The sequence below is a fragment of the Candoia aspera genome, chromosome 1, assembly GCF_035149785.1.
Source record: "Candoia aspera isolate rCanAsp1 chromosome 1, rCanAsp1.hap2, whole genome shotgun sequence".
Taxonomy (NCBI): Eukaryota; Metazoa; Chordata; class Lepidosauria; order Squamata; family Boidae; genus Candoia; species Candoia aspera.
In genome coordinates this window covers 13,593,938-13,607,491 of record NC_086153.1, presented here as the reverse complement: position 1 = coordinate 13,607,491, position 13,554 = coordinate 13,593,938, and the positions used below count along the sequence as shown (strand labels likewise).

At 41.3% G+C, this 13,554-nt stretch overlaps 1 protein-coding gene across 14 annotated transcripts in view; it reads left to right on the top strand.

The window, feature by feature from the left end:
* The window catches only part of GTF2I (general transcription factor IIi), a 75,661-nt gene extending 63,625 nt beyond the window's left edge, over positions 1-12,036 (top strand). For 12 of the 14 annotated variants that reach the window (XM_063297522.1, XM_063297486.1, XM_063297469.1 and 9 more), the window contains 9 exons: positions 693-876; positions 3,343-3,401; positions 4,629-4,739; positions 6,285-6,365; positions 7,841-8,024; positions 9,450-9,478; positions 10,017-10,085; positions 10,446-10,490; positions 10,922-12,036. In XM_063297522.1, the coding sequence (XP_063153592.1) occupies positions 693-876; positions 3,343-3,401; positions 4,629-4,739; positions 6,285-6,365; positions 7,841-8,024; positions 9,450-9,478; positions 10,017-10,085; positions 10,446-10,490; positions 10,922-10,980 (821 nt within the window). In that variant the 3' untranslated portion in view covers positions 10,981-12,036. Of the gene's footprint in view, positions 1-692; positions 877-2,299; positions 2,355-3,342; positions 3,402-4,628; positions 4,740-6,284; positions 6,366-7,840; positions 8,025-9,046; positions 9,106-9,449; positions 9,479-10,016; positions 10,086-10,445; positions 10,491-10,921 lie in introns of those variants that run through there. The other 2 variants (XM_063297532.1, XM_063297575.1) reach the window with 2 other exon arrangements.
* The last annotated feature ends 1,518 nt before the right edge of the window (positions 12,037-13,554 follow it).

The following is a 13,554-nucleotide window of genomic DNA, read 5'->3' as shown; positions in this document are numbered from 1 at the left end:
TGAGATAATACTCTGCTAACAAGAAAACATACCTTTTAAAATATATTTTATTTGCTTAAACAGAAGGAAAAAACAAAAATGAACAGAAAAAAGAAAAGAAAAAAGCAGCAAAGGACCAAAACATTATACGTATAGAAAATGAAACGTAGCCCAGGGATCTCGTACTCCATAGTACTCACCTGCCTGCCTTTTGCAGCAGCCCCTGGCCACCCTCACCCTAGGCTGCAACGTCCTCCTGCATGTGCACCCACACAGGCCGCCTGAGGAAAGGCTTGTCTTGACTGGGACTTGCAACTTCTGCCGGCTTCCCCATTTACTTTGCTTGTTGGATGCCAGCTAGAAGTTCCAAGCCCCGTCCACATGAGGTCCTTGCTTAATGAAGAAGAAACATTGCATTGCCTGTTGCTACAAATTGCCTCCTTTCAAAATGATAGTTGCAGTTTAAAGAAGTAAATATATTTTGCCTGTGTTCCATGCAATCCACCTACCTTGATGTTGGAATAGAGATCCTTTGTGCTGGATGAATCATATGTTTAATTAAAGCGTTATTATCCTGCTCTTAGCTGAAACGATTCTGAAATTGCTTCATGAAACGTGCCTTGCTTTGTTCATTTTGGCTCAAACCTACCAAACAGATGTGAAAAACCTGTTAAATGAAAAACAAATCACACAGACGTGTTATCTTATTCCAGGGGAAGCTCTCGGACTGACAGAACCTGTGAAAGTTCCTTTTGCGCTCTTTGAATCTTATCCTGAAGATTTTTACGTTGAAGGCCTTCCTGAGGGAGTGCCATTCCGTCGCCCATCCACTTTTGGCATTCCAAGATTGGAAAAGATCCTCCGAAACAAAGCTAAGATAAAATTTATCATTAAAAAGTAAGCCAGATGTAATGCATTCCACACGAGTGGCCTTTCTACACAGCTTAAAATAAGATGGAATTCAGATTAGTCAGATTCTGGATTCTTCAAACAGTTGTGTTTTAATACAGGAAGGGTCAAACCTTAGACCTTCCTAAGAGTGCAGAACTGCCCAGGTATTCAAATAACACTGGGTTAATGCAACCATAGCTCCTCTACAACAAGAAAGGATTCAGTTTTACAAGTATGTGAAAATTTACCACGAGCCTCCTTGTTTTATTTTATTAGACATACTTGGCAGACTCACCTTTCTAAACATTGGAAAAGATCTTTATCAGCATCCAGACTACACAGGTGTGAGGAAACTGAATTACAGAATATGCCAAAATTCCTCTTAATGTGGAATATCTATCTGTCTGTCTATCTATCTAATCTACCTACCTACCTATTTTTATACACCACCCATCTCACTTCGCAAGTGACTCTGGGTGCCTTACAAATAAAAGGTCATAAAAAACCATTATAGAAAGTACAAAAAATACAGTTTGTGCCATTCGATCAGCTGAAGATACTTGGTAGCTTTGAATGAATTCTCTTTTCATTTATAACTTCCGAAACAAGCCACAAGTACAGCTGTATGAACTTCCTGAGTAAAATAGTGAAACGAAAGACTTCAATTGTTTTGATTTCTCTATAAATGAAAGCAGAATTATTCAAATTAATTAAATGTAAGAAGCCAAATAGAATATCAATAATGAGTTTTCTCCAGTTATTACATGCTGTGTATAACTAGCAATACACTAAATTGACTGAAGGGTGCAAATTGAGAGTCACATTACCTACGTTGTGATCTGTTGGGTGCTGATGGTGGATAGGGCCACTCTCTTCGGCCATTGTTGCAACCGTTCAAATTTTCTGGAACTCCCCTAAGACCTGGCTCTTTTCCCAGGCCTGGGGCTAGGATGTTTGAGGAGCCCCCGCCAGCTGTTTTTTTTCTGGATGTTATTTCTGTGGTTTTGTCCAGGCAGTCACGCTCCTTTAAATTATGTATTCTTTCAAATCATGTAAGCCACCCAGAATCTTTTTGGAGTTTGGCAGCTTCAAAGTCCAATAAATAAATAATAAAAAACCCCTTCTTCTTCCTCTTCCTCCTCCTTTTCACCCACTGGGATTTTGGAGGAGGTACAAAATTCTCTTGACAGATCTGAATGAATTTACAGAGGGACTTTAAAGATTAGGCCATGAGCTACCTCAGGGTCATAGCTCCAAACCCTCCCTTACTCTAATCTCATCTCCCTCCTTGATTGTCTTGACCAAGTCTTATCAAAATAGCATTTAGTTCACTAGAATTCAGGCCATATTTAGCAAAACCACATCACATTTCTGAACCCAGCTAGACTAAAACACCTGCTCACTGTTTTTCCATGTGACATTTATCCAGCACTTCTGTAGTTGCCCAGAAGAATGAGGATGAAACAAAACCAGGCATTGAACGGGTAATCCACACTTTCATTCTGGGGTGATAGCATTAAATGAGCACCAGGAAAACCACATTTAAATGGGAGGGTTTGGAGCTATATCAGCTGAGAGATCCTCAAAGAATGTTGAATTGGAGAAACGAATTCAACATGATATCCACATAGTATTCTAATGGAAGCTCTTAAACGTGTTCAAAAAACAAAAGGAGTTAGTGCTGCTTTAACACAGAGGGAAGTAGGCAAAAAAACCCACACCTTTTTTTATGGAGTCATGCCTTTGATGCAAAAGGTGTCAATTTTCAATTGTTCCTGAATTCAGAGATGGTGTGGTTCCTGGGAAAGCTGTTGGTTTCCATCAAAATTAAATAAAATGTTGGCTTTGAGCATTCTTCCACAATCTGATGCCTTCCAAATTTGTTGGATTTCAGTCCATAATACATTTGTCTGTAGGGCACCAGTTTGGGGAGTTCCAACACTGGTAAAGGGCTTCAAGTTGGGGAAAACTAAATGACATGGACATTTTTGTCTGATCCATCTTCATTTCTTCAGCATGCTATTTTAAGCCCCCCCCCCCCTCCTTTTTTTTCTGGAGTCCCTTTCTGGTTACTTCTTGTTATCATTAGGAGTTCAATTTCCATTTTTGAAGGACCAGAAAAAGTGCCTCCATGTGTAGCATTTGGTGAAGTTACGATGAAATTCTCTGTTTAGGATGCACATAGAGCAGCTAAAGTGTTCCCCTGAGTTTTGCTTTAACCTTTGGCTCAAGGGTTACGTGGCATTTCTGAGCCTCTGTGAATGGGACAGGGTTTGGAAAGCATTAATTTGGGTAAGCAGGAGTGAACATGTTGAGATGTGTCCTCACCCTGTGATCACATTTAACGTTCTGCCCTAGAGATACTTACATTGAACTGCTTGTAATTTCTTCGCCCTTGGAGAGAAATGAAACTGCTTGTTGATTTCACTTCTTTATTTTCTTATGCCAAATCTTAACTATGTTTCTCTGCAGGCCTGAAATGTTTGAGGCAGCAATTAAAGAAAATGCTACTGCTATTCCAAGTCCTCAAAGTGAGTTTCACCTCTTCTGCTTTAGAAGGCGGTAACCCTCTTGCTTCATAAGTTCATAACTGTGCTGTTTCTAATCAGGAATGTGGATGTGGACACAAATAAATCTACGGTTTTTGGAAGTGTCCCCACTTGACCACAGAATTTGCTAGATGACTTTGGGCCAGTCTGTTTTCAATCCAACATACAGCTAGTCCTCGAGTTATGACAATAATTGGAACTGGAATTTCTGTCACTAAGCAATGTGGTCATAAAGCATGATGTCATGCAAAGGCAATCCCAGCAGCCCCTGTTGCCATCGTTAATCAAATCCCACTAGTCATTAGGTGAGGACCCACCCAGCCAAGTCAGCAGCGGGAGGAAGAAGATGGCAAAGGTCAGCTGGAGGTGGCAGGGCCAGCGGAGCCCAGGGCAGCAAGGCTTGCAGAGGCAGCAGAGTTCAGGGTGGCCAAAAGGGCAGAGATGGCAGGGAGATGGATGGGGAAAGTTGAAACCCCCCTGTGTTCGTAAGTGTGGGCGGGCTGCCAAGCACCTGGATTTTGATCACGTGCCCATGGGGACACTGCAGTGGCCGTAACTTCGGGGACTGAGCATAACTACCATTCATTCAATGCTGCTGTAACTTTGAACAGTCACTGAATGAGTGGTCGTTAAGCGAGGACTACCTGTATATCATGTGAGAGGCCCCATGTTTAACACTATCCTCCCAGAGGAAAAAGGATACATTCATTAAGAAGTATCTTCATTTCCTATGTATCCTGCTGTTCCGTCTGTACAAAACCAGACTTCAGTAGACAAGCACAAAAACTCGGAGTGGGCACTGCACATCTGAGCTGACCAATAGCGTTTAAATCAGATTCTTGATTCAAAATGGATTTGCAGCTACAAGGAAGTAGCTGCAACATCAGCTGTGGTCTACTGGCCTTCTGCTTTCTTCATTAATCATTTATCCGGAACTCTAGTTGCCACTCTGTGTGTTGGTCTGTATTTCCTTCCCAGTGCTCTTAAAGCTGCATATCTCTGTGGCACCTTCACCCTTTGGTAGTAAGAAACAAGTTTTGATCTGGCTCTAGTTACAGCTGCCATCCTTCACCTAATTCTTACATTTGCATATTCAGTCAGCCTTGCTCCGGTTTATCCTTTATAACCCTTCCACTGTGCAATTTCATTATTAAAAATGAGAATGGGGTTCATTCTGAGCTAATGCTTTGCCTTGTCATCTTTTATAAGGAAGAACCAGTTTATGTAATACTGTGATAAATGCTGTAAGTGTGCCTGACCCAGTGGTGAACACAGCTGCTGGAGTAGAAGACCTTAACATCATTCAGGTTACAATACCAGGTACTCTGCCACTTTCTACAATTCAGGAGTTTTAAAAGCTATTGAATACATTTTTTAAAATTCAGTTTACATTTTTGCTCTCAGAAGCACCTTTTTAAAAAGGGGTAAGAGCAGTTAGTAGTATTTAGAACATTATTTTCCTTTTGACATAAAATAGGCTAATATGTGCTTTAAGCTAACCATGAACAAAGGTTATACCTAGTGGGCCCTCAGCAGAGAATCAGCTGCTAGCAACAATTTACCTGTTCCTCCTCCCATCAGCAATATCCCCGCCATTTTGTTAACTGATACTTCCTGTTCCTTTAGAATATATGAATCCCCTTCTGTTTCCCCCCCAACAGCTTTCGGTCTAGACCTACCATGCCTGGAATGTGTTCATTCCCAGAACATTCTCTGCTACACCCCAATCCCTGTTTTATTTATGAGAAATGGGAAGTGAAAGTAACTTGCCCAAGTATCAGCAGCAATTTTTAATAACTGCTTCTGCTTACATGCCCAGTTCAGTGTCCATTGGAACACTCTGGCTGCAGGCAGACTTTGGGGGGAGAAAGAGCATGGGACAAATTATTTTTGCTTTTGTTTGTTTTGTTTTTGGTATTAGCACATGCATAATGTCAGGGCTGTCTGGAAATTAGGGATGGGTTGTTCGTTTTGCTTTTCTTATTGGGGGCAGTTTTGTTCTTGTTTTTGTCATTAAAAGGACACTTAAGGCTTAAGCTTACCTTATTTGCTCTGCTTTCCAGTGCAAAACAGTAAGACACATGCCACCAATTTTCAGTGCTTTGCAACTGGACCTTTGCAGTGCTTGGGGATTCTTGGGAGTCTCCAAGTTGCTGTGCTCTAAACCAGAATTTAGCAGTGTGCCTGAACGAGAATTGCCTTGGGCTCAAAAATTCCTCCCTCCTCTCCTATGCAGCTGGTAGAAATTCCGAAGTTTTTCTTCTCATTTTAGTTATCCAGTTTGCAGTGTTGTCTGCACTTGGAGTTGTGCTCAACTGCAATGTCTTCATGAACCATGATTTGGAATCCAGCTGTATACGACAACTTCATTGAAACAAAAGAAGTCTGAACTCCTTTTGAGGGGAAGGGGAAGGCCTTGAGCCCTAAGCATGTCACACTAAACCACAGTGTAAAAATGAGGAAGGGCAAGACTTCACTTAACATTTTTGGTGGTGGAGAGAGGCGTGAGGCCACATCAGGTTGAGCGGGGCTGAATTTTTCACCCTAAATAGACTGTCTCTTTAAGGGGCTACAAACCAGGGGGCCTGGGCAACAAATCAGTCACCATCTTAGTAATGCTGCACAGGGTAGCAATGAAGAGGATAGGTGCTGTATGTCTAGTCTTCCTTCTCTCTATTTCTTCAAGCCCCAAAGAGCAAACCAGCTGGGCCAGGATTAGAGCAGAAATAAAAGCATCATCCCCTGCAAGGGGATAGAGCAATCCCAATTAGTTCCCCTTGGATTGGTCATCAGGTTGTCTTAAGTCTTTAAGTCATGAAAAAAAAAACAATCCAAATACAGGACTTGCATCTTTACATTTTGCAGATGATGATGAGAGAACCTCCAAAGTAGAGAAGGCCCGACAGCTGAGAGAGCAAGTGAATGATCTGTTCAGTCGGAAATTTGGTAATTTGTGCGTTTCCTCTACAGAAAGTCAATTAATTGCCTTCTAGCCTTTCCAGCCTTGAATTCAGTGTTGTGCTACGCAGAGCACCTGAAACAGCAAAACAGTCTCAATCATATTTGAAATTGGAACAAGGGGGCGGGGATCCACACCAAGCAAGCACTTAGTGGTTGTTTTGTTTTAAGCAGCTGTGGATCCATGTCCATATGAATTGAAAAGCTATGTTCTGTGGTAAAGGATAGTTTCTTTAACAAGCCTCTCCCAGTTACAAAAGCAATAGGTTTTAGAGAGGGTCAGGCAGATTTATGTGGGATTAGGTGTATTTCTTATCAAAACCACTACGCAAAATGGCAGATGGTCTGTGCCTGAAACTACTGATAAAATGGAGGGTGGCAAATGAACCACAGATGAAATGTTGACTGGGGGAAGAGGCGTTCAGGATCACCTGCTGCATCTGTGAGGAACTGTATGCTGTGACCTGCCTGTAGTGGTGACGTGGTTTTCTTCTAGCTTGCTACATGTGGGAAATTCTAACATTAAGCTAAAGAAACTCTACCTCTGAGAAACTCCCTCCTCCTCCCCTTGTCAAATTTCTAAGCGACATGTATACAGGTAAGAGCAACCTGCCCCTCCCCACCCCATGGTTTAGAAGGAGAATTGACTTAGAATAGGGCGAAACGCTCCTCCCTCTCCTTCACAAAACTGGTGCTCACAGCCAGCCGCCTCCTGGTTCACTGCCCACACTGTTAAACTGCATTTGCTGATGTCCCCCTCCTACAGTGAACCCCACCGCCAGAGCCAGCCAGCAGGAAGCACCTGCTGCTGCTGCTGCTCAGGGTTCTTGCTGTCTTTTGCAATGAGTTCCCCACCCTGACTTGTTTTATTATTTACCTGGTTATTTTAACCAAGATACAATGTTGTTTGACACACATAGTGTACGTAATTTTAAAAAGCAAGTTTGATACCTGTTGATATTAGCTGTGATAACAAAATGTTTAAAAGCAACTGTTCCTCTAAATAAATAATAATAATTGCTGAGAAGCAAATAATGGGCAGAAGTTGTTGCTTTCATTTCCTGATCATGGATTTCTTCAAAACATCTCTTTGACTATGTTCCAAAGGATGTGGGCATGATGGATTTTTGGACTAATCAGCTGGCTTGTCTTATGTATCTCTTTTTTAAAAAAAATTAAAAGGTCATGTGAGCATTTAAAAAACATGCTACCACCACCATAACAAATCAGCATTGTAGTTAAATCAATATTTGGTACCTTATTATTTTAAAAAATGTTTCATTTGAAGTGTTTCTCAAGATACTATTCTTGACACTGTGTATTATATTCCAAGTATATTGTTTATTCTTCATGCATTTATATAACTTTGTACCCAGGGTACATGTGTGCATTTCAAGAAGTATGTCTGAACCCAGAACCGTTTACTTGCAGTCTTCATTAAGCTCCCATTTTTCTTCTATTAGGGGAAGCCATTGGTATGGGATACCCTGTGAAAGTCCCATACCGAAAAATCACTGTCAACCCTGGCTGTGTGGTGGTGGATGGGATGCCCCCTGGTGTCTCCTTTAAGGCTCCTAGCTATCTTGAAATCAGTTCCATGAGGAAGATTCTGGATTCCGCAGAGTTTATTAAATTTACTGTCATTAGGTATGTGGCTTTCAACAGTATTTCACATAACCTACATAATCCACCTGTGTGTTGAAAGGAACTGTTGCATATCTGGGTGTTGGATTGGGCCTGCAGCGCCCACAGAGCTGTGAAAACCCAGCGCTCTTTCCAGTTGCAGTCAGGGTGCTAAGAGAGCCCATGTTACCTCCTAGCCTCTGCTGCCCTCAGCACCTCGGCCTTCTACCGGCATCTTAAAAGAAGATTTGGTGACCGCATAGGCAATTGGCCGGTGGAGTGGACTAAAGTCAAACAGATCAAAGAGGCTGCCTTCTTTCCTGTTCCCCACTGCAGGGTTTAAAGATCAGGAGGGAATGTTCTCTAGAATGAGGCTTGGCCTGGAGATCAGCATTCTGTTTCTGCCTTGCACCTGTAGAACTCTTTTCCCTGGGAGTTGACACTCTTAGGCACTCATTTCTGAGCCATTTTGTGTAATACAGAGTCGGAAGATCAACTCTTCTTTGGTATAATGCCTAGAATGCTTCATAGCTATGAGGATCTGTGTAACCCATCTTGGAGAGAATATAGCCAGAATGTTGGCCAACAGCTTCTTCTCTCATCCCCACTTAAGACAAAGGGGGACTGATTTGAGGAGATGTTATTCAGTAGCAGGGATAAGTATTTTGTTACTTGAGATTTATCCTGTGGTAGAGACAGAAACAGAATTTTGGAAAAAGACAATAATGCTTGCGATCTAGGATGGAGCTAGCTATGTTCAGGAGTTCAGGGTATAGCAAAGAAAGATAAAAATAGATACAGTATTAGGTACTTTATGCCAAAAGTAAAAGAATTAAACAGAATTCAATAAAACAGGAAATAAGATGATGATTACTATTTTGAACTGGGTGTGAAGATGCAAAACTAGGTTCATGTTTTTTTAATGTTGAATATTTCTTATGAACTTGCTGGATGGTTTAGGAATATAGTGTTGGTAGAGCAGAGTTGAACTTTCTAGACTCCATTAATTGAACAATTTTCGCATTTATATCCCGCCTTTCCTCCAGGAGCTCAAGGCCGTCTACATTACCCCCCTTCTGTTTTATACTTGCAGCAACCCTGTAAGGTATGTTAGGCTGAAAGGCTGGCCTCAAGTCACCCAGGGTATCTTATGTTGGAGCAGAGATTTGAACCTTGGTCTCCACATTCCTAATCCAGCACACTAACCACTATTCCACACTGTGACTGGTGGCTGGGGATGAAAGAAGTTGCAGCCAGACTTACTTGGAGGGCATCAGGTTGAGGAAGCCTTCATTAAAGTAACATAGAAGAAGAAAATGACAGGTTTTAAAGATTAAGAGGGCTCCTTTTGGTTCTAAAATCTGACACTTAAAATCTTTCCTGCAAGAAATCAGTTTGGGTTACATAAATGATCTCTGAGCATTGAAATCTTACATTGTTTTCCAACAGACCATTCCCTGGACTTGTAATGAACAACCGTAAGTATTTCATTACTAGAATTTACAAAATCTTTATAACTATGCACTGCTGTCATTTCTATGGTCAGTTCTGAGATCTCTTCTGCTGTTTTCCCCAGTATCAAAATAATCCATCATTGCCTAGGATGCAATCAAGCATGCCACATAGCAATTCAGCAATATGCTGAAGGAGAAATCTCTCAACATTTCATTACCTGTACCTGCTTTTCATTTTGGTTTGGCTGCATCAGCATGTGTAGTTCAGCCTACATACTCTTTTGTTTTAGTGAAATCTTTAATCCTCTGCAAACAGGCCTCTAGATTCTAGGTGGTTCAAATGTATCTGAAAATGTTATTGCAGAAGGGGAAAATGATTTTAATAAACTCAGATTTTAAACAGGCAGCAACACATGTTCTAGTGTTGCCTATCTGAACTACCAAAACAGTTGAACAGCTTGCGCACTGAAACTGAATAATAATATGTCTCTAAGTATGACCCTCAGATACTTCTGAGGGACATTGCTTGGTAAAAGCATAATGCCGATCCTGTTTGTTCTAGAAATTGCTGAAAAAGCTGAAGCAGAAGCCCCAGCAGCCACTGTGCCAGCTCCTGAGCCAGTGGTACAAGGTAAATATTTCATTTGTATTCATGTGTGCTTAGTAATTACCGGCATGATTTCTAAGGAAGCTTGTGTTCATTACATTTCAAGTTTCATGTGCTCATTAGCACTGTGTTATGTTTATACGATACATTCTAATTTTTATTTATTTTGAGAGGAGATGGTTATTAGCAAAATCTTCCATTGCAGTATTGTGGTAGAAATAGAATGACCTGGTTTTAGATGCTCTTCTCTTATAGTAGAGGATTTAGAGACTTCTGTGTAGAGTAGAAATAATCATTCAAAGGCTGCAGTCATTGTCAAGGCATGTTGATAGTTAACTACTGATAGAGAATTCATACAAATATTTGTATGTTATGTTCTTCTAGAGCCAGTTGAAGCAGACCAAATAGTACAAGTATCTGTGGAAGAAGGTAAGGGTTTGTGATCTAATGAAAGGACTGTCTATTTGGATAAGTATGTTGTGTCCATGAAGCTAAAAGTAAAGCTAAGTCAGTTTTACAGCCTTTGTAAAGAAGCTTGCTAGCCTTTCTAATTGTGAATCAGCGACCAAATATTAATACATGGCTCTAGTGGTAGAATATTTTGATATCCCATTCTTAAATTGCAATATGCCATAGTTTCAGTGTGTTTTGTGAATCATATCCCATTTGCTGCTTTTCTTTTTTTTTCAAGCAACAGTTTCTTGGAGTTTATCAAGATAACAGTAGTAGCGTCAGGGAAACTTAGCAGCCCTTCGGATTTGTTCATCTTTGGACAAATAGAGTGTTAGCTCTCCCTGTCTCTTGTTCTTCAGTGATCTTAGAATTGCTGAAAAGCAGTCCAATATTCTTTGTCTCCACAGATTCAGCACAGACTGAAGAAAACACTCAGATAAAACAAGAGCCAGATCCAACGTGGTAGACCTCACTTGCATTAGGCTAAAGGACAGTCGTAAAGGAAGCAGAGCAGTGGGTGGTATTCAGATACTTTTCTAGGTAGGAGACAGACCCTGACTCTTGCGGTGAATGCAGAATCTATGATCTGACTTCCATTTATATTGGTCCTGTAACTCTGTAGATCACTTAACTTGGCGGAATCCCTCTTACAGTCTTTAAGTTGTGCTCCTTTTGTCCTTGGGCCACTTGCTTTGAATTCTAGTCCTCTTGAATCTTTAGAGCAATCTTCCCCACCCTAATGCCCTTCATATGTTTTGGATGACATCCTCTCTGCCCATTGGCTTTGCTGGCTGGGGCTGATGGGTGTTGGAGTCCATATCTGGAGGGCTTGAGATACTTAACAAGAACCAAGTTAAACTGAGTGAAATATGTACAGTACGCAAAAAATAGCCATTATTTTCATAGGGCTTCTAGTAGCAGTTTATTTAACTTCAATCTCTGTCATTTTGTTTTATCTCCTCAATCTCCAATCAAAAGCAAAAGCATCAAGGCTTGTGAAGAGTTTGCTGGGATAGCCCTGGCCTGTGTAATATAACTGTATAAGAGAAGTACCTTCTATCTATCCTATCCTAACCTATTCCATCCCCTCTTCCTGCCATCCTTCCTTCCTTCCTAGATAGAAATCTCTACTTGGGTCAAAAGTCTGGGAATTGTTACAAAATAGAGATATCTTCAATTCCAGCCGTAATTGAGAAAAGAGAGGCCGAACACATAGCTTATGGTTGTTACTTTTTGCTTTTGTTAATAAAAATCAGCAGGGATTAGCAAATAAATAAATCTGTCTTCTAAGTGAATAGCCCCTAGATGCATTTGGCCTTTTTTTTTTTTTGAAGAAGGATGACCACCATAGTTCAGATTTATTTAAACTAGGTGGGGTGGGGATTGAAATTTGTCCAATGAATTTTAATTTCTCTTTCTCCTTTAATGGCTAATTGGATAATAGTATCTGTATATTTGAAATAATTTTTTCCTATGATATATCTCTCAACTCATATGTTTTTAATAAATAAATAAAAACTGATTTCCTGAGCTGCTGTTTCATTTGAATGTGTAAAGATTATGATGGTGGGATCCATATCGTATTATGACAGGAAGCTGAGGGTGGGCTGCTTAGGTGGATGGTAAGGCCAGTGGTTGAGACCTGTCCTGTCCTCCATCCCACAGATTCACCCAAGGCCAGGTCATTGAATCCTTGGTGGCTCTGGACTTCAGCTGCTCTTAAGCCAGGTCAGCTGTCCTTATCCATGTTCTGATCATAGTTGAGGAAAATAACCTGGGGTGTAAAATTGAGACCTGGGTGGCTCTGGAGGGGGAGATCCCCTCTTGGTGATATATTAACCTGGGTTTCGGGTTTGGCACCAGAAGCAAGCTCAGGGTGCTAGAATTAGGGTGGCAGTTATTCCTGAGACTGTAGTGGCTTTTGGAGGCTCTGTTCTTCAGATAAGCAGGTGTGTGGGCTTTGGGTTCAAATTGGATTCTAGGGAAGTGGAGAGGGTTGTCTGTGCTGTCAGTTCAGCCACCTGTTTATTGGACCCAGACCCCTGCTGAGTTATGAGAGCGGCCAAGGAGGTGACCTGTGATATCAGGGAGGGGGTGGTGTCCCCGGCCTTGAAGGAGGTGGTGGTACAGCCCCTCCTCAAGAGGTGGCTTTTGGTCCAGTCATTTTAGATAACTATTGTCCTGTCTCCAACATTTTTTTATAGGGAAGGTTGTTGAGAATATGGTAGGACTGCAGTTTATAAGAACTTGGAGGAAGCAGATTATCTAGACCAATTTCAGTTGAGTTTCAGGCTGGGATTTATTATGGAGACAGCCTTGGTTGTGCTTGAAGATGACCTGAGGTGGACCTGGGATGGTGGTGCACCCATCTTTGTGCTCCTTGATCTCTCAGCAGTTTTCAGTACTGTTAACCATCATCAACCACGGTATCCTTCTGGGCCAGCTGTGGGGGTTGGGAATAGGGGGCACCATCATATGGTAGTTTTCTTCCTCTGGGGCTGGTTCTAGGCAGTGTTGATTGTGGAGGAGGTTGCTCCTTAGGCCCCTCCTGTTCAAAATCTACAGTTGAGTTGTATTAGAAATAGATGTGAACATCTGGAAAATTAGGAAAGTGCACCTACCAATTTTTGCTCCCAATAAAACTATTGAAGTCATTGGATCAAGAAAAGGTAGGGTTTAGCCAATCACTGGCTTCAGGCAGCCCACATCCAGTTCATAGTCCCCAAAGAAACAAGGGATCTGCAACTTTGATGCAGACCTACTGGGCTTAAGTTGGTTTGTGCATCAGTAATGTCACTGCCTTCATAAGAGAAGTGAACCTGAATTTGCTTGGGAACTGCTAGGTACTTGTCTTCTGGTGGTCTGTGGTTTAGCTTGCAGGCCCCTGAAATAATAGTATTTTGACCTGGTACTCAATCTTTTCACTTTTTATCAAGTACTTGTGATTCATTTCTTCCATACACCTCATATTCTTCACCAAGCAGAGATTGCAGAAGACCTGTTTTTCTGAGGAAAAATCTGAAAGTTTGGTAAGAACATT